The sequence below is a fragment of the Physeter macrocephalus genome, chromosome 2 (assembly GCF_002837175.3).
Source record: "Physeter macrocephalus isolate SW-GA chromosome 2, ASM283717v5, whole genome shotgun sequence".
NCBI lineage: Eukaryota > Metazoa > Chordata > Mammalia > Artiodactyla > Physeteridae > Physeter > Physeter macrocephalus.
The window spans coordinates 37,953,993-37,979,167 of record NC_041215.1 but is presented as its reverse complement, the minus strand read 5'-3'; the positions used below and the strand labels follow the sequence as shown (position 1 = coordinate 37,979,167).

Here is a 25,175-nt window from a genome sequence, read left to right as displayed (position 1 = left end):
AGTATATGTCTTTCTCTTTCTTGGTTAAATTTATTCTTACGCATTTTATTCTTTTTGATGCGATTGTAAATGGGATTGTTTTCTTGCTTCTCTTTTTCATAGTTAATTATTAGTGAATAGAACAACAGATTTCTGTATATTAATCTTATATCCTACAACTTTATTGAATTCATTCATTCTAAAAGTTTTTTGGTGAAGACTTTAAGGTTTTCTATATATAGTATCATGTCATCTGCAAATATGATAGTTTTACTTCTTCCCGTCCAATTTGGATGCCTTTTTTTATGAGCTGTTTATATATTTTGGATATTAACTGCTTATCAGACATTATTTGCAAATATCCTTTCCCATTCAGTAGGTTGCCTTTTCATTTTATTGATGGTTTCCTTCACTGTGCAAAAGCTTTTAAGTTTGATTAGGTCCCATTTGTTTATTTTTGCTTTTGTTTCCCTTGCCTAAGGAGACAAATCCAAAAAAATATTGCTAAGGCCTATGTCAAATATTATACTGCCTATGTTTTCTTCTAGGAGTTTTATACTTTCTGATCTTACATTTAATTAATTAAGGTCTTTAATCCATTCTGAGGTTTTTTTTTTTAATGGTGTGAGGAAATGTTCTAATCTCATTCTTTTACACGTAGTTGTCTAGTTTTCCCAGCACTACTTATTGAAGAGACTTTTTCCCCATTGTATATTCTCAACTCCTTTGTCATAGATTAATTGACCATACTGCATGGGTTTATTTCTGGGCTCTCTATGATGTTCCATTGATCCATGTATCTGTTTTTGTGCCAATACCATGCTGCTTTGATTACTGTAGCTTTGTAGTGTAGTATGAAGTCAGAGAGCATGACACCTCCAGCTTTGTTCTTTTTTTCTCAAGATTGCTTTTGCTATTCGGGATCTTCTGTGGTTCCATACAAATTTTAGGATTATTTATTTGTTCTTGTTCTGTGAAAAATGTCATGGGTATTTTGATAGGCATTGCATTAAATCTGTAGACTGCTTTGGGTAGTACAGATATTTTAACAATATTACTTCTTCCAATTCATGAATATAGGATGCCTTTCCATTTATTTGTATCATCTCCAGTTTCTTTAATCAATGCCTTATAGTTTTCAAAGTATATGTCTTTCTCTTTCTTGGTTAAATTTATTCTTACGCATTTTATTCTTTTTGATGCGATTGTAAATGGGATTGTTTTCTTGCTTCTCTTTTTCATAGTTAATTATTAGTGAATAGAACAACAGATTTCTGTATATTAATCTTATATCCTACAACTTTATTGAATTCATTCATTCTAAAAGTTTTTTGGTGAAGACTTTAAGGTTTTCTATATATAGTATCATGTCATCTGCAAATATGATAGTTTTACTTCTTCCCGTCCAATTTGGATGCCTTTTTTTTTTTCTTGACTGACTGCTATGGCTAGGACTTCCAATACTGTGTTAAATAGAAATGGTGAGAGTGGGCATCCTTGTCTTCTTCATGATCTAGGAAGAAAAGCTTTCTAGTTTTCCCCATTGAGTATGATGTTAGGTGGGTTTGTTATAAATGGCCTTTATTATCTTGAGAAATTTCCCTCTATACCAACTTTGATAAGAGTTTTTATTGTGAATGGATACTGAATTTTGTCAAATGCTTTTTCTGCATCTATTGAGAGATCATGTGACTTTTATCCTTCATTTTGTTCATTCTTATAACCTTGGTTGTACAGGAGTCTTTCTGCCAATTTCCAGTTAGTTTTCAGTGGTAATTGTTCCACATGTAGATGTATTTTTGATGTGTTCATGGGGGTAGATGAGTTCCATGTCCTCCTACTCTGCCATCTTGATCAATCCCCTTATCTTTCACTTTGTTAATGTGGTGTATCACATAGATTTATTTGCAGATGTTGGACCATCCTTGCCTCCCTGGGATAAAAACCTACTTGATCATGGTTTATGATCCTTTTTAATGTATTTTTGAATTTGGTTTGCTAATATTTTGTTAAGGATTTTTGCATCTATATTCATCAGAGAAACTGGCCTGCAATTTCCATTTTTTGTAGTGTCTTTGTCTGGTTTGGTATCAGGGTAATGCTGGCCTCATAGAATGAGTTTGGGAGTGTTTTCTCCTCTTCAATTTTTTGGAATAGTTTGAGGATAGGTATCCCGTCTTCTTTAAATGTTTGGTAGAATTCCCCTGTGAAGCCATCTGGTTTTGGACTTCTGTTTGTTGGGAGTTTTTTGATTACCAATTCAATTTCAATACTAGTAACCAGTCTGTTCAGATTATCTGTTTCTTCCTGATTCAATCTTAGAAGATTATATGTTTCTAGGAATTTATCCATTTCTTCTAGGTTGCCCAGTTCGTTGGTATGTAATTGTTCACAGTATTCTCTTATGATTTTTTGTATTTCTGTGATACCGGTTGTAAACTGTCCTCTTTCATTTCTAATTTTTTTTATTTGGGTCCTCTCTTTTTTCCTAATAAGCCTGGCTACAGGCTTATCAATTTTCTTTATCTTTTAAAAATACAGCTCTTGGTTTCATTGTTCCTTTCTGTTGGGGTTTTTTTTTGGGGGGGTCTCTATTTTGTTTATATCTACTCTGATCTTTATTATTTCTGTTCTTCTGCTGACTTTGGGTTTTGTTTGTTCTTATTCTTCTAATTCCTTTAGATGGTGGGTTAGGTTGTTTATTTGAGATTTTTCTTATATATTGAGGTAGGCCTGTATCACTATAAACTTCCCTCTTAGAACTGTTTTTGCTGCATCCCATAGATTTTGGAAAGTTGTGTTTTTATTTTCATTTGTCTCAGGGTATTTTCTTTTTCTTTTCTTTTTTTTTTTTTTTTTTTTTTTGTTGATGTGGACCAGTTCTAAAGTCTTTATTGTTTCTTACAATATTGCTTATGCTTTATGTTTTGGTTTTTATGGCTGCAAGTCATGTGGGATCTTAGCTCCCTGGCCAGGGATAGAACCAGCACCCCCTGCATTGGAAGGCAAAGTCTTAACCACTGGACTACCAGGGAAGGCCCTGTCTCAGGGTATTTTCTGGTCTCCTCTTTGATTTCTTGGTTGACTCATTGGGTTTTTAGTAGCATGTTGTTTAGTCTCTACGTGTTTCTGTTTATTTCCTTCTTCTTCCTGTAATAGATTTCTAGTTTCATACCATTGTGATCTGAAAAGATACTTGGTATATTTTCTATCCTCTTAAATGTGTTGAGACTTGTTTGGTGGACTAGCATATGATCTATTCTAGAGAACATTCCATGTGCATGTGAACAGAATGTGTATTCTGTTTTTGGATGGAATGGCCTATAGGTACCTATTAAGTCCAGCTGGTCTAATGTGTCATTTAATGTCACTGTTTCCTTATTGGTTTTCTGTTTGATAATATGTCCATTGATGTAAATGGGGTGTTAAAGTCCCCTAATACTATTGTATTATTGTCAATTCCTCCCTTTATTTCTGTTATGCAATGCAGTATTATTAACTATAGTTGCACTGCTGCACCTTACATCCCCATGACTTATTTTATAACTGGAAGTTTGTGTCTTTTGGATGCCTTCACCCATTTTTCCTACCCCCTACTCCCTGCCTTTGGCAAGTACCAATCTGTTCTCTGTCTCTATTAGCTTGGCTTTTCTTTTTTAAGATTTCACATACAAGTAAGATCATACAGTCTTTCTCTTTCTTGTCTGACTTATTTCACTTAGCATAATGCCCTCAAGAGCCATCCATGTAAATTTTCAATTGTAGCTATATTTTTCAGTTCTAATGTTTCCATTCTATTTTATTTTGTATCTATTTCCCTGCTGTTATTTTCCATTCATTTCAAGAGTGTTCACACTTACTTCTTAGAGCACAATTATATGAGCTTCTTTAAAATCTTTTATAATTCCAGCACTGTATCATCTTGGTGCTGGGATCTGTTGTCTTTCCCTTATAAGTTATGGAGATTTTCATAGTTCTCTGTATATCAAATAATTTTGGGTTATATCTTGGACATTTTGAATATTACATTATGAGCCTTATTTAGTTTCTATGGAGAATAATAGTTAAGTTTTTCAGGCAGCCAATCCAGTTTAGGGTACAAGTTCTTACTGGCCTTCAGGGGCTATGTTTCTTATGTCAGTTCATGTTTTCAAGGTGTTTTCAGTGCTACTTGGATAATGTGGATCACCCAGTGGCCAGTCTGAGACCTGTAAAATGGTCTACTCCATAATTTGGTTCTCAAAGACTTTAGTATTCTGTTTAGAGTCAGATCCACCCAAGCACAGATTCGGGGTAAGTCCAGGGGTCTTAAACAATGTTATGGTGTCATTTTCTTGATCTCTTTCCTTTCTGCATTCTTCCAGACACTTCTTGGCTTCCAGGAGTCCCCCTCTTCCTGGACTTTTTGCTAGAAAGCTAGGCTTTCGTTTTCCCACTCTGGCATATACTTCCTGCAACTATGTCTGCCTCTGGAGCCAAGGGGCAGGAGGACAGAGACAGGAAAAAAGAAATAGGGATTCTCCCCCTCCCTCAGAGTTTTAGGTGCCTGCCTGGCCATCACTGCCATACTGTAATGGGATTTCCTGGGAGTCTAGGGTGGAACTAAATGAAAACATAGAGGATTTCCCCAATTTGCTCATACCCTTGGGGTCCCTTTCCCCTCTCTTCAGACCAGAGAAGGCTTTTTGGAGTACTTTTGGTCCACACCCAGTTTTAAGCTGCTATTGAGTTCAGGCCAGAGGATACTGTAGGGACCACAAAAAAGGTAACTCACCATAGGATTGGTGTAACTTCAAATACTGGCTTCCTTCTCCAACCCACATGCTACCATTTATTTCAGAGCCCTTAGGTAACTGATTTATACATCTGCCCAAGGTTTTTAGTTGCATTCAAATGGAAGAGATGGAGTGGGGTATCATACTCCCATCTTAATCCTTGTTTGTATATTTACATTTCCATTAATCACTAAAATAATTTTCTAAGCACTGTTTACTTAATTTGTGTGGAATACAAAAGAAAATGGAACATTTATTTGAATACATACCAAAAATTTTAAGTAAATTTCGTAACTTTATGAAGTAGACAAAATCTGGAGGGGCCAAGTTTATTTCTGGATAATGGAATGATAAAAAAAGGGACAATATCCTTGCCCTCCCAAGACCTCATGCAACACTGGTCCTTACTGTCTGAAGGGTAAAGTCTGTCTTATGATTATGAGGTGTCAGGGACTTCATGGGTTGTATTTTAATTAAGCACCCCTTCAAGAATATAGCTAAAACAAAGCCTTCCTTTTGGAGAAATGTCAGGCTGCGTGGCTGACCAGCTGGTGTAATTTGGAGGTTTGGAGACCTACTGTCAGTCCTCATTTCACATTGTTGAATGACAACCTATTCTGCCATGGTTGCCACATATGACCATACAGGTTGCAGACTACTGACAACAGGAGAAACTTCTCTTTTTTCCATGGATTTTGAAATGAATGGCACCTCCCAGAGCCTTGTGCATTTTGGCTGCATGCTCTGCTCATGGCAAAGTCCTGGGCAATTAGAAAAATTATAATGTGGCAATGACAACATGTTATCTCTTTTCTTCATTTACTCTCTGCCTCTTTCCTCCTCTCCCAGTGCTGGAGGAAGATGACCATTACCTCTCCAGAGTCTTTGAATCTCCCTAGAAGAAGCCATCCATTCTCCCAGAGTGCCCCGACAAGACTGAACCACATGGGCTGGCCAGAGCCCATACCTGACATTGGTGAGTTACATGCCTCTCTCTTTTCCTTCACACTCCAGTGTCCTGGCAAAAAGGACAAGATGTGAGAGCATGTTGTTGACAGCTGTGTTTACTTGTCTGGCAGAAGTAGCTTGAATGTGAGAAATAAACCATTGTCTTTAACTCCTTCAATTAGGAACAGGTCCCTAGCACTCTGATAAAGGGAATTCTTGGCTTGAGGAAGAGTCCATTACTGAATCCCTAAACCTGGCTCCATTCATTTATTTTGAGCAGAACTACTGACCATCCCTTGAAACTTGTAATAGGGTATAACTTACAGAGAGAGAGTTGTCTAATCTAGTGATGAAAGCTGGGTGTTTTCCCTTCTGGGGGACAAGCCTCATCCTTGAGTTTTATGGCAGCCTGCCTGAGTCCCTTTCCCAAAACTATGGCAAGCAGCATCATATCACATATTTGTCCATAAAAGGGCTGATTTTTGTGCCAGAAGGAAACTGGGACCCAGTGAGGGCCAGGATGGGGCATCCTCATGCACAGCTACCACCCTTCCTGGACTTAACCCAGGAAGGGCTGGACACAGTGAAAATGCTCAAGGCTCCTGGTGCAAGGACAGATGTTGGGTCTCAGGTCTTGAGCAGGTGCAGATTATGTTAGATGGCAACCTTATGGTTTAAAGGCATCCAGCTGGCTGAAGGAAGAGGCCAAATCTGGTGTTTAAAAAGGATAAAGAAGAGTAAAAGCCTTAGACAGGGTTGAAAAAACAAAATAGTTACACCTGCCAAACATGTACTTTTCCAGACTTGGGGAGTAGGGACAGGACTGGCATTCAAGGATGTCTGTAGTTTGATCCTATTGGAGCTAAAGACCTGTAGAAAGCAGGTGAGGTTAGCAAAAGATGATATGGGACAATAGTGGCTGGGCCCTGATCATTAGAGTGTGGCACATGCTGTGCTAAGGAGTCAGCTCTGATACAGACATGAGTCCTGACATCTGAATCTGACTCAGTGCATACTGGGTGCTGGTCCTGGGGGAGTTGGCTACTCAGATTAGCCAGTAGCCATGATTGTTTTCCATTGTTTGACATCTGCTGAAAGAATCCTTTCATGGGAAAAGATAGTTCTAACATAAACTCTTCATTAAGTCATGGAATAGTTTAGAGGCTCATGGAAGAGACAGTAACGGGTGAGAGTAGCATTTTTCCTGGAATAATCTTCAAGGCTGATTTTGGCTCTTGAAGTTAGAAACTTCTTACAAATTGAAGTTTAATAATCATATGTTCCTACTATTTCAGAGCCTCATTTGAATTAATTAGCAGATATATTTATTGTAGAATAAGAGATTTTTAAAACCTCAGTGTCACATGTCCCTCAGCATGCCTGCATGCTGAGGACACTGCTCTGGAAGTCAAAGGTCAGGGCTCTGGCTTCAGCTGCCCTTCATATGGGGGTGAGAAATTGGGCACTTCCCTCCATTTCTCTATCTCATACTTCTTTTTATTTAAAAAAAAAAGAGTATAATTCCTGTATTCATCAGATTAATATGAGGGGCTAGCTTGGGTCTCTGTATTTAGCTTAGGAAAGCTTTCTTTTCTTCAATTATTGCTTCCACTCCAACTGCTCTATTCCAAACTTCTGGGGTTTCTTTCTACGGATTGTATTCTCAGGTTCTATCTCCAGAATCTCTCATTATTTTCACTATTTTATCCTTTTCCTCTCTGTTCTGGGAGAATATCTCAGTTTTATCTTCTGCTTTGCTTTTCTGGTTTTACCTCATCTGCTGTTCATTGCCTTCATTAATATTTGTGATTCAGTGATGATGTTTTTAATTTCCATACATTATTTCCAATGTCCTCTAGAAGTTCATTAAAAACAGAAAGTTGGGAGTTTTGTAAAATTTTCTCCTGTTCATGTTTTATAAATTCATTTCCAAGTTCATATGCTTTTCTTTTAACTGGTAAATTTTTTATAGGTGAAATTTCTCTATTTGCTTATCTTTACAGACATCAATTCTTCGCCAGCAATGGCTTGTTGTCAGGTAGCACTTGAGACAACATCCTTTCAGAGATTGTTACAGGTTCCTCTTAAAATCCTTCAAGCATAGCTGAAGCAGGAAAATTTAAGCTTTCCTATAATGTGTATCATGGGTTCAGTCACCTTGGTGCAGGAGCTTTAAGCAGTCCCAGAGAGAGGTTTGCCTCTTTCCAGCACTTCTTCTCTACGTTTGGTGGAGTAGTCAAGAATTAGCCTGAAGTGGAAGCATGCCACCCTCAGCCCTACAAGTCGGTACCCAGGATAAACTCTACCACACCCACTCTTCTCTGAGTGGAGCCAGCAGGGCCAGATATGACTCTGTGAGCCCCTAGCATGATGGCTGCACACAGCATCACGTAAAGCCCTCTGCAACTCCAGAACATTTGTTGAAAAGACTATTTTTCCCTTTGAATGGTCTTGACCCCCCTGTCAAAAGTAAGCTGATCATAGATGTATGGATTTATTCCTGGACTGTCAACTGTATTCCACTGATATATGTCTATTCTTGTACTAGTACCACACTGACTTGTTTACCATTACTTTGTAGTAAAGTTTGAAATCAGAAAGTGGAGTCTTCCTACTTTCCCCTTCTTTTTCAGGAATGTTTTAGCTATTCTGAGTCCCTTGCAAATCCATATGACTTTCAGAATCAGGCTGTCAATTTCTACAAAGATATCAGTTGAGGTTCTGATAAGGATTTTATTGAATCTGTACATGAGTTTGGAGAGCACTGTCATCTTAACAATGTTGAGTTTTCTGATCTATGAACATAGGCCTTTTTTCCCATTTATTTAGATCTTCTTTTGTTTCTTTCAACATTTTGTCATTTTCAGAATACAAGTTTGTACTTCCTTTGAAAAATTCATTCCTAAGTACTTTATATAATTTTTGATGCATTGTGAATGAAATTGTCTCCTGAATTCCATTTTCAGACTGGTCATTAAAAATGCATAGAAATACAATTGACTTTTGTATATTGATCCCATATCCTGCAACCTTGCTGAACTCATTTATTAGTTCCAGTTTTTTAATGGATTCCTTAGGATTTTCTACAAACCAGATCATGTTATCTATAAGCAGAGACAGTTTTACTTCTTCCTTTCCCATCTGGATGTCTTTTTTTTCTTGCCTAAGTGCCCTGATTAGAGCCTCCAGTACTGTACATTTGAATAAAAATGGCAAGAATGGACATCCTTGCTTTTTTTCCTGATTTTAGGGGGAAAGCATCCCATCTTCACCATTAAGTATGATGTTAGCTGCGGGTTTTTCACAGATGCCCTTTATTGGGTAAATAAAGTTCCTATATTCCTAGTTTGTCAAGTTTTTTTTGTCACAAGAGAGTGTTGGATTTTTGTCAAATGCTTGTCCTGTCTATTGAGATAATCATGCAACTTTTGTTCTTTATTCTGTTGATGTGGTGTATTACATTAATTGATTTTCAGATGTTAAACAACCCTTGCATTTCTGAGATAAATCTCACTTGGTCAAGATGTGTAATTCTCATTATATTTTGCTGAATTTGGTTTGCTAGTATTTTGTTGAAGATTTTTGCATCCATATCCATAAGAGATATTGGTCTGTAATTTTCTTTTCTTTTAATGTCTTTGTCTGGTTTTGGCCTCATAAAATAATTTGGGAAATCTCCCCTCATTTTCTGTTTTCTTCAATAGTTTGTGAAGAATTGGTATTAATTCTTTTTTCAATGTTTGGTAGAATTCAGGGGTGAAGCCAATTGGGTGTGGGATTTTCATTGTAGGCAGTCTTGTTATTACTGATTCAATCTCTTTACTTGTTATAGAGCTATTCAGATTGTCTATTTCTCTTGAGTAGGTTTTGGTAGTTTGCATCTTTCTAGGAATTTGTCCATTTTATCTAAATCACCTAACTGTTGGTGTACAGTTGTTCAGTCTTCTCTTATAATCCTTTTTATTTCTGCAAAGTCAGAAGTAATGCCCCTTGTCTCATTTCTGATTCTGGTAATGAGTCCTCTTCTTTCACTTGGTCAAACCAGCTAAAGGTCTGTCAATTCTGTTGCTTTTCCCTAAGAACCAGCATTTGGTTTCTTTTATTTTCTGTTTTTTCTCTAATCTCTATTTCTGTTTCTCAATATTTCTGTTCGCCATTGTGCCTCTACTAACTCCTACTCTAATCTGTATTGTTTCCTTCCATGTGCTTGTTTTAGGTTTAGTTTTGCTCTTTTTTTTCCCTGTGTCATTAGGTGCAGATCCAGTTGTTGATTTGAGATTTTTCTTCTTTCTTAATACAGGTATTTGCAGCTATAAATTTCCCTCTGAGCACTGCTTTACCTGTCTTCATAACTTTGGGCATATTTTGTCTTCATTTTCATTTATATCAAGGTATTTTCCGATTTTTCTTTTGATTTCTTCTTGGACCCATTAGTTATTTAGGAGTTTGTTATTTAATTTCCACATATTTGTGAGTTCCTCAAATTTCCCTTATTATTGATTTCTAATTTCATTCCATTGTGGCCAAAGAATACATTTTGTATTATTTCCATACTTTTTTTTTTTTTTTTTTTTTTGCTGTATGCGGGCCTCTCACTGTTGTGGCCTCTTCCATTGCGGAGCACAGGCTCCGGATGCGCAGGCTCAGCGGCCATGGCTCACAGGCCCAGCCGCTCCGCGGCATGTGGGACCTTCCCAGACCAGGGCACGAACCCGTGTCCCCTGCATCAGCAGGCGGACTCTCAACCACTGTGCCACCAGGGAAGCCCCATACTTTTAAATTTGTGGACGTTTGTTTTATGGACTAACACATGGTCTAGCCTGGAGAATGTTCCATATGCACTTGAGAAGAAAGTATACTCTGTTATTGTTGGAAAGTATACTCTGTTCTATATATGACTATTATGCCTAAATGGTTTATGGTGTAGCTCAAATATTCTATTTCCTTGATCTTCTGTATAGTTGCTCTATCCATTATTGAAAGTTGGGCATAAACCTCCAACTGTTATTGTTGAATTATCTATTTCTCCCTTCATTTCTGTCAGTTTTTGCTTTATGTACTTTAGTGCTCTGTTATTAGGTAGGTGGATATATATTTGCACTTATATCTTACTGATGGATTAACCCTTTTATTGTTATAAAATGCCCTTGTCTCTAGTGTCTTTTGCTTTTTGGGTTTTTTTTATTTTTTAAATTGGAGTATAATTGTTTTACAATGCTGTGCTCATTTCTGCTATACAATGAAGTGAATCAGCTATATGTATACATATATCCCCTCCCCCTTAAACCTCTCTCCCACCACCCCCATCCCACCCATCTATGTCATCACAGAGCACCAAGCTGAGCTTCCTGTGATTTATAGCAGGTTCCCACTAGCTATCTATTTTACGCATGGTAGTGTATTTATGTCAAATCTAATCTTCTATTTCATCCCACCCTCCCCTTCCCCCACTGTGTCCACATGTCCGATCTCTACATCTGTGTCTCTATTCCTGCACAGGAACTAGGTTCATCTGTACCATTTTTCTGGATTCCACATATATGCATTAATATACGATATTTGTTTTTCTCTTCCTGACTTACTTCACTCTGTATGAAAGACTGTAGGTCCATCCACATCTCTACAAATTACCCAATTTCATTCCTTTTTAGGGCTGAGTAATATTCCATTGTATATAGGTACCACATCTTCTTTATCCATTCAACAGTCGTTGAACATTTAGGTTGTTTCCATTTCCTGGCTATTGCAAATAGTGCTTAAATGAACATTGTGGTACATGTGTCCTTTTGAATTACAGTTTTCTCAGGATATATGCCCAGTAGCGGGATTGCTGGGTCATATGGTAGTTCTCTTTTTAATTCTTTATGGAACCTCCATACTGTTCTCCACAGTAACTGTATCAATTTACATTCCTACCAACAGTGCAAGAAGGTTCCCTTTTCTCCACACCCTCTCCAGCATTTATTGTTTGTTTATTTTTTGATGATGGCCATTCTGACCAATGTGAGGTGATACCTCATGGTAGTTTAGATTTGCATTTCTCTAATAATTAGGGATGTTGAGCATCTTTTCATGTATTTGTTGGCCATCTGTAAGCCTTCTTTGGAGAAATGTCTATTTAGGTCTTCCACCCATTTTTTGATTTGGTTGTTTGTTTGTTTGGTGTTGTGCTGCATGAGCTCTTTGTATATTTTAGAGATTAATCCTTTGTCAGTTGCTTCATTTGCAAATATTTTCTCATTCTGAAGGTTGTCTTTTTGTCTTGTTTATGGTTTCCTTGGTTGTGCAAGAGCTTTTAAGTTTCATTAGGTCCCATTTGTTTTTGTTTTTGTTTTTCCATTACTCTAGGAGGTGGGTCAAAAAAAATCCTGCTGCAATTTATGTCAAAGAGTGTTCTGCCTATGTTTTCCTCTAAGAGTTTTATGGTGTCTAGCTTTACATTTAGGTCATTAATCCATTTTGAGTTTATTCTTGTGTATGGTGTTAGGGAGTGTTCTAATTTCATACTTTAACATGTAGCTGTCCAGTTTTCCCAGCACCATTTATTGAAGAGGCTCTCTTTTCTCCGTTTTATATTCTTGCCTCTTTTGTCATAGATTAGGTGTCTGTAGGTGTGTGGGTTTATCTCTGGGCTTTCTATCCTGTTCCATCGATCCATATTTCTGTTTTTGTGCCAGTACCATGCTGTCTTGATCACTGTACCTTTGTAGTATCGTCTGAAGTCAGGGAGCCTGATTCCTCCAGCTCTGTTTTTCTTTCTCAAGATTGCTTTGGCAATTCAGGGTCTTTTGTGTTTCCATACAAATTGTAAGATTTTTTTTCTCCTAATTCCACAAAGAATGCCACTGGTAATTTGATAGGGATTGCATTGAATATGTAGATTGTTTGGGTAGTATAGTCATTTTCACAATATTGATTCTTCCAATCCAAGAACATGGTATATTTCTCCATCTGTCTCTGTCACCTTTGATTTCTTTCATCAGTGTTTTATAGTTTCCTGAGTACAGGTCTTTTGCCTCCTTAGGTAGATTTATACCTAGGTATTTTATTCTTTTTGTTGTGATGGTAAATGGGATTGTTTCCTTAATTTCTCTTTCTGATCTTTCATTGTTAGTGTATAGGAATGCAGGAGATTCCTGTGCATTAATTTTGTATCCTGTAACTTTACCAAATTGATTGATTAACCCTAGTAGTTTCCTGGTGGCATCTTTAGGATTTTCTATGTACAGTATCATGGTTTTATTTCTCCTTTTCCAATTTCTATTCCTTTTACTTCTTTTTCTTCTCTGATTGCCATGGCTAGGACTTCCAAAACTATGCTGAATAATAGTGGTGAGAGTGGACATCCTTGTCTTGTTCCTGATCTTAGAGGAAATGCTCTCAGTTTTTCCACCATTGAGAATGATGTTTGCTGTGGGTTTGTCGTATATGGCCTTTATTATTTGAGTTAGATTCCCTCTATGCCCACTTTCTGGAGAGTTTTTATCATAAATGGGTGTTGAATTTTGTCAAAAGCTTTTTCTGCATCTATTGAGATGATCATATGATTTTTATTCTTTAATTTGTCAATATGGTGTATCACATTGATTTGCATATATTGAAGAATCCTTGCATTCCTGGGACAAATCCCACTTGATCATTGTGTATGATCCTTTTAATGTGTTGTTGGATTCTGTTTCCTAGTGTTTCGTTGAGGATTTTTGCATTTATGTGATATTGGCCTGTAATTTGTGTGTGTGTGTGTGTGATATCTTTGTCTGGTTTTGGTATCAGGGTGATGGTGGCCTCGTAGAATGAGTTTGGGAGTGTTCCTCCCTCTGTTATATTTTGGAAGAGTTTGAGAAGGAGAGGTGTTAGCTCTTCTCTAAATGTTTCATAGAATTCGCCTGTGAAGCCATCTGGTCCTGGACTTTTGTTTCTTGGAAGATTTTTAATTACAGTTTCAATTTCATTACTTGTGGTTAGTCTGTTTATATTTTCTAATGCTTCCTGGTTCAGTCTGGAAAGTTGTACCTTTCCAAGAATTTGGCTATTTCTTCCACATTGTCCATTTTATTGGCATATAGTTCCTTGCAGTAGTCCTTATGATCCTTTGCATTTCTGCAGTGTCAGTTGTAATTTCTTGCTTTTCATTTCTAATTTTATTGATTTGTGTCCTCTTCCTTTTTTCTTTAAAAAAAAATTATTTATTTATTTTTTGCTGCATTGAGTCTTTGTTGCTGCGCATGGGCTTTCTCTAGTTGCAGCAAGCAGGGGCCACGCTTCGCTGCAATTCATGGGCTTCCCATTGCAGTGGCTTCTCTTGTTGCAGAGCATGGGCTCCAGATACGCGAAGCCCTGGCACGTTGGGCTCAGTAGTTGTGGCGTGTTGGGCTCAGTAGTTGTGGCACGTGGGCTCAGTAGTTGTGGCACACGGGCTTAGTTGCTCCACAGCATGTGGTATCTTCCCAGGCCAGGGCTCGAAACCGTGTGCCCTGCATTGGCAGGCGGATTCTTAACCACTGCGCCACCAGGGAAGCGCCTCCCTTTTTTCTTGATGATGCTGGCTAAAGGTTTTCAATTTTGTTTATTTTCTCAAAGAACAAACTTTTAGTTTTGTTCATCTTTGCTATTGTTTTCTTCATTTCTATTTGACTTATTTCTGCTCTGATCTTTATGATTTCTTTCATTCTACTGATTTTAGGTTTTGTTTGTTCTTTCTCTATTTGCTTAGGTGTAAGGTTAGATTGTTTATTTGAGATTTTTCTTGTTTCTTGAGGTGAGATTGAATTGCCATAAACTTCCCTCTTAAAACTGCTTTTTGCTGCATCCAATAGGTTTTGGGTCACCATGTTTTTGTTGGCATTTGTTTCTATGTATTTTTTTAATTTCCTCTTTCCTCTTCATACGCGAAGCCCTGGCACGTTGGGCTCAGTAGTTGTGGCGTGTTGGGCTCAGTAGTTGTGGCACGTGGGCTCAGTAGTTGTGGCACACGGGCTTAGTTGCTCCACAGCATGTGGTATCTTCCCAGGCCAGGGCTCGAAACCGTGTGCCCTGCATTGGCAGGCGGATTCTTAACCACTGTGCCACCAGGGAAGCGCCTCCCTTTTTTCTTGATGATGCTGGCTAAAGGTTTTCAATTTTGTTTATATTCTCAAAGAACAAACTTTTAGTTTTGTTCATCTTTGCTATTGTTTTCTTCATTTCTATTTGACTTATTTCTGCTCTGATCTTTATGATTTCTTTCATTCTACTGATTTTAGGTTTTGTTTGTTCTTTCTCTATTTGCTTAGGTGTAAGGTTAGATTGTTTATTTGAGATTTTTCTTGTTTCTTGAGGTGAGATTGAATTGCCATAAACTTCCCTCTTAAAACTGCTTTTTGCTGCATCCAATAGGTTTTGGGTCACCATGTTTTTGTTGGCATTTGTTTCTATGTATTTTTTTAATTTCCTCTTTCCTCTTCGATTTCTTCAGTGATCTCTTGGTTATTTAGCAGTGCACTGTTTAGCCTCCATGTGTTTGTGGTTTTTACAGTTTTTTCCTGTAATTGATTTCTAATCTCATAGCATGTGGTCAGAAATGGCGTGTTGGGCTCAGTAGTTGTGGCACGTGGGCTCAGTAGTTGTGGCACACGGGCTTAGTTGCTCCACAGCATGTGGTATCTTCCCAGGCCAGGGCTCGAAACCGTGTGCCCTGCATTGGCAGGCGGATTCTTAACCACTGCGCCACCAGGGAAGCACCTCCCTTTTTTCTTGATGATGCTGGCTAAAGGTTTTCAATTTTGTTTATATTCTCAAAGAACAAACTTTTAGTGTTGTTCATCTTTGCTATTGTAATCTCATAGCATGTGGTCAGAAAAGATGCTTGATACAATTTCAATTTTCTTAAATTTTCCGAGGCTTGATTTGTGACCCAAGATGTTATCTATCCTGGCGAATTTTCCATGTGCACTTGAGAAGAAAGTGTATTTGGCCACTTTTGGGTGGAATGTCCTATAAATATCAATTAAATCTATCTGGTCTATTTAAAGCTTGTGTTTCCTGATTTATTTTTTGTCTGGATGATCTGTCCATTGGTGTAAGTGGGGTGTTAAAGTCCCCCAATATTACTGTGTTACTGTCGATTTCTCCTTTTACAGCTGTTAGCACTTGCCTTATCTATTGAGGTGCTCCTATGTGGGTGCATAAATATTTATAATTGTTACATCTTCTTGGATTGATCCCTTGATCATTATGTAGTGTCATTCCTTATCTCTTGTAACAGTCTTTATTTTAAAGTCTATTTTATCTGATATGAGTATTGCTACTCCAGCTTTCTTTTAATTTCCATTTGCATGGAATATATTCTTCCATCCCCTCACTGTCAGTCTGTATGTATCCCTAGGTCTGAAATGGGTCTCTTGTAGACAGCATATATATAGGTCTTATTTTTGTATCCATTCAGCCACTCTGTGTCTTTTGGTTGGAGCATTTAATCCATTTACATTTAAGGTAATTATCAATATCTATTTTCCTATTACCATTTTCTTAATTGTTTGGGGTTTGTTTTTGTGGGTCTTTTTCTTCTCTTGTGTTTCCCGCCTATTGACGTTCCTTTAGCATTTGTTTTAAAGCTGGTTTGGTGGTGCTGAATTCTCTTGGCTTTTGCTTGTCTGTAAAGCTTTTGATTTCTCTGTCGAATCTGAATGAGATCCCTGAGTAATCTTGGTTATAGATTTTTCCCTTTCATCACTTTAAATATATCCTGCCACTCCCTTCTGGCCTGCAGAGTTTCTACTGAAAAATCAGCTGATAACCTTATGGGGATTCCCTTGTGTGTTATTTTTTGCTTTTCCCTTGCTGCTTTTAATAGTTTTTCTTTCAATTTAATTTTTGTTAGTTTGATTAATATGTGTCTCAGTGTGTTTCTTCTAGGGTTTGTCATGTATGGGACTCTCTGCGCTTCCTGGATTTGGGTGGTTATTTCCTTTCCCATGTTAGGGAAGTTTTTGACTATAATCTTTTAAAATATCTTCTCAGACCCTTTCTTTTTCTTGTCTTCTTCTTCTGGGATCCCTGTAATTCGAATATTGGTGCATTTAGTATTGTCCCAGAGGTCTCTGAGATTGTCTTCAATTCTTTTCACTCTTTTTTCTTTATTCTGCTCCTCAGCAGTTATTTCCACCATTCTATCTTCCATCTCACTTATTCGTTCTTTTGTCTCAGTTATTCTGCTATTGATTCCTTCTAGTGTATTTTTCATTTCAGTTATTGTGTTGTTCATCTCTGTTTGTTTGTTCTTTAGTTCTTCTAGGTCCTTGTTAAACATTTCTTGTATTTTCTTGATCCATGCCTCCATTCTATTTCTGAGATTTCAGATCATCTTTACTATCATTACTCTGAATTCTTTTTCAGGTAGGTTGCCTATTTCCTCTTCATTTATTTGGTCTTGTAGGTTTTTACTTTGCTCCTTCATCTGTAATATATTATTTTGTCATCTCATTTTTTCTGATGGGTGGGACTGTGTTCCTTTTTTACTGGGTGTTTGGCCTGAGGCATCCAGCACTGGAGTTTGCAGGCAGTTGGGTAGAGCCAGGTCTTGGTGCTTGGATGAGGACCTCTGGGAGAGCTCACACTGATTAATATTCCCTGGGGTCTGAGGTTCTCTGTTAGTCCAGTGGTTCAGACTCTGTGCTCACACCACAGGAGCTCAGGTCCAACCCCTGGCCCATGAACCAAGATCCTGCAAGCTGCGTGGCACAGCAAAAAAAAAAAAAAAAAAAAAAAGGAACAGAACAATAACAAGGAATTAAACAATAAGATAAAATTAGAAAACTAACAGATATATTACAAAAATTAAAAATATAAATCAGAGAACAACTGGAAGGTAAAACAGAACCACAATAGCAAAAAAAAAAAAAAGTCCAGAAAAGGCCTTGGCTGTAAGGGGCGGGCCTTAGGCAGGGGAGGGGTTTAGGCGGGGGCAGGGTCTAGGCTCAGGACCCACACGGCCAGATAAGGCACTGGGGGATCTGGGGGCAGGGCTTAGGTGGCCTTAGAGCACAGAGGATCAGGCCTGGGACCCCAGCAGGCTCCCCAGGGCCCAAGTGGTCAGGGGAAACACTAGCTGTGTTCCCCTCCAATCCTCTCAACCCCCGAGGGTCTCTCCCCATCCCCGTTGATACCCTCGTGGTCAGTGGGCCTCTCCAGGTGTGGGAACCTCTCCTCTCCCCCAGCCAGCCTTCAGGGGCACCAGTCCCATCCCACCTCCACTTCTCCTACCCCCTCGCTCACCCCCACATCCTACCCGGTTGCTTGGGGATTCCTCCCATCCTCTTGGGTCTGTCAAGGTCCCCCACCAGAGTCTGGTAGGTGCCCTAGTTGTGATGCAAACTCCATGTCCTCTTATTCCACACCCTAGTATGTTTTGTTTTAAAGTCTATTTTATCTGATATCAAGAGAGCCACTCCAGCTTTCTTGTGGTTGCTATTTACATGACATATCTTTTTTCCATCTTTTTACTTTCAAGTTATTTGTGTCTGAATCTAAAATGTGTCTCCTATAGACAACATATAGGTGGATCGTGCTTTTTATCCATCTGACACTCTGTCTTTTGATTGGATTGTTTAATTCATTTACAGTTAGTGTTGTTATTGATATAGTTATATTTACATCTGCCATTTTACTTTTTATATTCTATATTTTTGAGTACTTTTTAGTGGTTGCTCTAGGGTTTAACATACACATCTTTTAAATATTATTTTATTGAAGTATATTTGATTTACAATGTTGTGTTAATTTCTATTGTACAGCAAAGTGGTTCAGTTATACATATGTATACACAGTTATACATATGTATACGTCATACATATATTGAATATAGTTCCCTATATAGTAAGAAATTGTTTTTTATCATGTACATCTTAACTTATTAGAATCAACTTCAACTGTATATTAGCTTAATTCCAGCAACATATAGAAATATTATTCCTATATAGCTCTATTCCCTTTCTCCCCTTTGTGGTATTACTGTTATACATATATTACATCTATTAATGTTACAAACCCAACAATGCATTGTTCAAATTATCACTCTACCATCTGTCATTATTTTCCTAGCTATTACAGCTTTGCTCCCACCCACCTCCTTTGTGCTAGTATTAGCAGATATAGTCTAGATATATTACATTTCTATATGCTGTAGGCCAAACAATACATTAGATACATATTATTTTATACAATTGGTTTTTAAAAGTTAAGAGAAAAAATTTTAAAAATAGGAATTTATCTTTTACAATTACATAATTACCTTTGCTAGTGCTCTGTTTTTGTTCATGTGTATTTGAATTACCATCTGGGGTCACTTGCTTTCGATCTGAAGAACTTAGGTATTTCTTGTAAGTTGGGTCTGCTAGCAACAAATTCTCTCAGAGTTTATCCAAGAAAGTCTCTTCTGCCTTTGTTTTTGAAAGATAGCTTTGCTGGATATAGGACTCTAGGTTGAGAGGCTTTTTATTGTTTTCTTTCAGTACTTTTAATATTATCCCACCACCTCTGGCCTCCACAGCTTCTGCAGGGAAGTCAGCTGTTAATCTTTCTGGGGTTCCCTTGTAAGTTATATTTAATTTTTCTCTTGCTGCTTTCAAGATTTTCTCCTTGTCTTTTGCTTTCAGCATATTTAAGATGACGTGTCTGTTTGTGGGTCTCTTTCCATTTATCCTACTTAGAATTTGTTGTGCTTCCTAGATATGTAAATTTTTATTTCTCAGTAAGTTTTGGAAGTTTTCAACTATGATTTCTTTGAATTTTTTTTTCTTTTTTCTCTCTCTTCTCTTTCTGCTACTCCCATTATACATATGTTGGTGCAGTTAATGGTGCTCCTCCATTCGCTCCTGGCTGGGAAAGGAGGTCTCTGCCTGGTACCCCCCTCCAGGAAATCCTTCCACCTAATGATAATGGTGCTGGGGGACTGTTCCTTATTACTCTGAGGCTGTGTTCATTTTTTTTCATTCTTTTTTTCATTGTGTTCTTCAGTTTGCATAATCTCTATCAATCTCTTCAAGTATGCTGGTTCTTTTTTCCTGCCAATTCAAACCAACTGTTGAGACCCTCTAGTGAAATTTTTATTTTAGTTACTGTACTCTTCAACTCTAGAACTTCCATTTTCAAAAAATAATTACTATCTATCTATTGACATTCTCTATTTGCTGCAACTTGTGTTAAAAAACAAAATTCAACTGAGTAAAACTGAAGATCTATTTGCCTTTATTCAATAATTCATGAATCGGACAGCATCCCACACAGCAAGTAGAAACGTGCTCTGAGAAGCTACACAAATTGGAAAGTTTTTATAGGTAGAAAGAGGGTATGACAAAGAAGTAAAAGAATAGATTGTTTCAGGCAAGGTTACATTCCCTTAGGGAAAGGCAGGGATCTTAGGGAGTTTACCTCACTAATACTAACCAGGAAATTCCAGACTGATTGGTTTAAAATCCACTCCTGGGAGAGGCTGAAACTGCAGTTAGGTCAGGTATTAAGTCTTACTGGGGCTTAACACAAGTGTCTCCATTTGGGGCTTTTTTTTTTTTTAAACAATTCTCCTTTGATCTCTGCCTGAGATATGTAATCAAAATTTAAGGCAGTAGCACCACTCTCAATTATACCACTCTATGGTTCTCACAACTTTCGTTGATCCTTGATTTTTGCTTTTTGGGTTTTTGGTTTTTTTTTTTTTTTTCTGAACATCTGTGGTATTCACAGGTCACGCCTTCAGGTTCACATTTTTTAAGTAGGTCACTTCCTCCATTTCTTTTTCAGTGTTCCAATCTGAGGGAGATCATTTGCTTGGTGGCTAGTGACTACAGACATGCATTTAAAGCTTTTGAGAGGTTATTATGATTATTATAAGTAGAATAATTCTCAATGTTCATAAAGCATTTGGAGCTATGGTCCTCATGACCCAAACCAATCAAAATCAAATAAGTCAAAAAAAGACCCCATTGAAGGGTCTTTTTAAGCCAAATGGCTTGTTCAGTGATTTATGTGACTGAGCTTCAGCTTCCCCAGAAGTGTCAGTCCAGGTGCAGCAGGTGGTGTAGGCCACAGCACAGACATCTCCTTGCTCAGCTTAAAGATAATCCAACTTTGGTTAGTGTAAGGATCTTTGCTGGGCAGCCAGTATCTTAGCAACTGAATCTACAGTGTCTCCAAGAATTAAGGAATGGTTTCTAATCATACTCTCATTTGTGTTTACTTCCATGTAAGGGGTTAGTCAGGTTTTTAGCACAAATGGGAAGAGAATCTTCTAGTCTGAAATTAAAAGTTGTTCTAAATTCCAGAGGTTACTCCCTTTAGCAGTGGTCTGGGAGGTATGGGTGATGGCATTATCTTTCCAGGCCAATGCCAGAGTAAAGGAAAGAAAGAGAAGAAGAGAAGTATTAAGTCTTGATTCAGCATCTTGGGTGGAAGCAGATTTCATTGATGCTGACATATTTTACAATATAGATAACCTGAATTTGACTAGTAAGCCCATGCAGAATAAAAGTTGTTTATCTGCATTATAGTCAATGTTGATAACTCTAAAAACATGTCTGTTTTAATTAAGCCAACGAACTTAAACTAACTTTAATACTGAATATTTTCTCGGATCACATGAACCTGAAAAGCATTTGGGTTAGTTTATATTTCTGAGAGTTTTTAGAATAACCAACCCTTAATTTATATAAGTTCTTGTTTGTTTTTAAAGCAACTGAATAGAGCTCTTTTACAAATTAATTTTAGTAATATCATCCAGAGGTAGGAAATAACACACATCAACCACACATGTATATAGAAACAGGAACATATTATACAAATGCAAACAGAGACCTCATAGCTTCATTTTAAAATTTTAGTTACAAGACAGGTATGATGATGTGAAAATCACTATTTATAAAAGAACAGTTGGAATAAGTTAAGTTCTTCTGTTCAGATAGCTAAAGCTTTTTCTGCTAATATTTATGGAGAAGACACATGATTTTTCATTTGTCTAAATTCAAATGACCTTTCCCCCTTTCATTCTCCTGATTAGAATTACCTCTCTGAAGATTGTGCTTTAAAGAAATGGCCTAGATAAGAGTTAATATTTACAGCTCAAAGGCACAGGAAAAGAATGCAGTTTCCTCCAAGGACTTTGGTTTCCTAAGGCCAATATTGAAAAGCTTTTTGAGATGAATAAGGGAGGTCTGAGGATTGGTTAACAAGGATTGGTGGTTTCTGGAAGCACACCTCTGATCCTGGAAAGACTAGACTTGTAAAACAAGGACAGCTGTTTTTAATTTCTCATAGAATTGTATTGCTACCTAAATGATATCAAAGGACTGTCAGACCCAGCCACCTATGTTGGAATATTTTTCTTCCTCTCTCAGTACAATTAGCTTAGGGGAGAAGGCCTTAAGAAAAGTCCTAACAGGCTGGGAATATCAGCTTCCAATCTGGCCAAATTTCTGATCATAGAGTTATTAAATCCTTTCAAATATCTTGTCAGGTTTCAGCTGGAACAAAGAGTAAATATTTCTGGCCATACTGAATTGGATTTAGGAGGTGTTCTTAAAGAGGGTGCAGAAGATATTATCCTCACAAGATCTTAGAGCCACTCCCAAAGATAGCCAAAAGGAAGACTTAGATAATGACAAACAGTTGTCCCTGGGAGAGAAACAATCAATAACCAGTGTGTCTGGATTTGGACGGGAGGGGACATGAAATTTTACTTTCCTGTCTTAACTGGTCACTACAGACAGGGATTACCAGGATGAGCACTCAAATAAAAGAGGATAGAGGGGAACAATAGAAATTACATCAGTCTTGGAAATTCCCTGGGGGTCCAGTGGTTAGGACTCTGTTCTCTCACAGCTGAGGGCCTGGGTTCGCTCCCTGGTCAGGGAACTAAGATCCCACAAGCTTTGCAATGTGGCCCAAAAGGAAAAAAAAAAAAAAAAAAAAAGACAGACAGAAAGAAATTATATCAGTCTTACTGTTTTTATCTTGTTTTGTTTTTAGGTACCTCTTGTGTCTTTAATTTTTCATTAGCATTTTTCAATAAATATTTTAATGAAGCTACTTTGTAATTTTGAAGGCTTTTGGAGGCTTCTGCAAACCAATTAAAATAGGTTATCCTGTTCTGTTTGTTTGATATGGGAACCCTTACCTTTTTTAATAGGCCATTAGGATTATATTTTATGATTTTTTAACAGATATTAATGTGAGAGATATTGACAACTAGAATCCATGGCTAAAAGGGAAGTATATAAAGTGTTAGAATAATAGTCACATGGAAATCATATAGTATACTTTCTTAAATTGAAAAAAATAAGTGAAAGACAAATCAAAGATGCAAAAGTTAAATTATATAATTGATATAAAATAATCTGTTGTATTTTCTATCCTACAATTGATTATTTTTGTATGACTTTTAAAGATGCAGTCCTTCTAATAGTTTATAGTTGACTCTCACAGAATTTCTATGGGATGGAACTAATCATATTCCTTGCTACCTTCTCATTCCTTCCTTTGCAACCTATATTTAATATTCCATGGATATACAATTATATATTTTTTTTAGTTTTTAGTTTTCCATTATGGTTTATTACAGGATATTGAATACCCTGTGCTATACAGTAGAACCTTGTTGTTTATCTGTTTTATATATAGTAGTTTGTATCTCCTAATCCCAAACTCCTAACTTATCCCTCCCCCACCCCTTTACCCTTTGGTAACTGTAAGTTTGTTTTCTATGTCTGTGGGTCTGTTTCTGTTTTATAAATAAGTTCATTTGTGTCATATTTTAGATTCCACATATAAGTGATATACAGTATGTGTCTTTTTCTTTCTGACTTACTTCATTTAGTGTGATAATCTCTAGATCCATCCATGTTGCTGCAAATGGCATTATTTCATTCTTTTTCATGGCTGAGTAGTAGTCCACATACACAATGGAATACTTCCCATGGTGCGGGGGCCGGGATGGGGGTGGCAGCTAAATCTCACTGCACCAAATTGTGTCCCCTGAGATTCCCTGAACTTCGGGTAGTAAGTGTTAATTTCAGCTGCCATCACCACTGTGGTCTTAAGAAATATGGATCCCTTTTGCATACCAGAACTCAGTGAAGACACTCTACCCTTCCCTGCAGTACAGCTGAAACCAGGATAGCTGGTGCAAATAAGACTCTACTGAAAACTTAAAAGAGAAATGTACTCAGAAGAAGCATGGCGCATGGCTGGCTGACACAGGCTAGATCTGCCCAGGCTGCTGCCACCTAGAGGCACTCACCACCTGGGATCACACAACACCTTCTCAAAGTCCTGACCCCAGAGAGCAGGAGTGCTCCCTTCTGCCTAGCTGGCCTCCTGCTCAGTTTCAGGTCCCTACTCATTCTTCCACAGGCACTCCCCAGGCACCTAGCCTGCAGCAGATGCTCTGCACACAATGGGGATACAGTGGTGGTACAGAGCCGCTGCCCTCACAGTGCATGGTCTATGGGAGGCAGCCAACAGATAACCAAGCCACTGACAGACGGCAATAAGTGCTGGAAAGGAATAACTGAAGGCTCACTGAGGAGGCAACATTTACTGAGATTTGAAGTTTGGAGAGCCAATACCTTGAAAAACAAAGAGAACATTCCAGGTAAAAAGAACAGTAAGTGCAAAGGCCCTGAGACAGGAAGGAGAGACAGCAAGACAGCCACCGTGGCTGGAGTGGAAAGACCAAGGGAAAGGGAGCGCTGACAGGAGGTGGAGAATAGGACGGCCAACACACAGGGTCTTGCGGGTCTTGCTAACTTCGAGAGAAGCTTCTGAAGGGTTTGAATCAGTAGCAGGACATGGTATGATTTATATTTTAATTTAGAGCTCCCTCTCTGGCTGCTCTGTGGAACAAGTCAAGAGACTGAAGCTGTCTTCCAAACACGGTATGGTAGTCGTGCAGTAAAGTGAAAGAAGTGGACACTTATTTTGGAGGGAGAACCCACAGACTTGCTGATGGACTGGGAGGGTGTCTCTTGATCTGTGACTCATCCCCCACAGATCAGGAGCTAGGTTCACAGGCCTCAACAGGACAACCGGACAGGAACACAGACGGTGACTCTCCTTGCTGAAAGCCTGCACTCAGGAGCAAGGGGGTGTCGGAGGACAGCTGTTCTTCCCAAGGACAGCGGAGAAGGGCGGCATGGGTGGGAAGTGTGCATACCAGGTATGGAATGGTCAGGAAGGATCCCCAGAGGAGTCAGCTGAGGGGGGGCCTTCAAGGTGCAGATTTGGCTGAGTCACCCTGCAATGCCCATCAACTGAACCTCCAACACACTAGTATTGCCTTATGCTTGTACAGAGCTTTGTACTTTGTACATAAACGCTGGCATGCCATTGTCCCAGCCCCCTGAGTTGTTGTGAGGAGACAGCACAGGGTCTGCAAGGCGGGGAGATGATATTGAGGCAGGGTCCCTTATGATGCAGAGCTAGGAGCACACGTGGCTTAGGGAAGGA

The 25,175-nt window shown here is 38.2% G+C and overlaps 1 protein-coding gene across 2 annotated transcripts in view; it reads left to right on the top strand.

Annotated features, from left to right (window-relative positions):
- ARHGEF4 (Rho guanine nucleotide exchange factor 4) overlaps positions 1–25,175 on the top strand; it is a 254,977-nt gene that overhangs the window by 152,403 nt on the left and 77,399 nt on the right. For both annotated transcript variants that reach the window (XM_055087386.1, XM_055087389.1), the window contains exon 4: positions 5,604–5,730. In XM_055087386.1, coding sequence (XP_054943361.1) covers positions 5,604–5,730 — 127 coding nt within the window. The remainder of the gene's footprint in view (positions 1–5,603; positions 5,731–25,175) is intronic.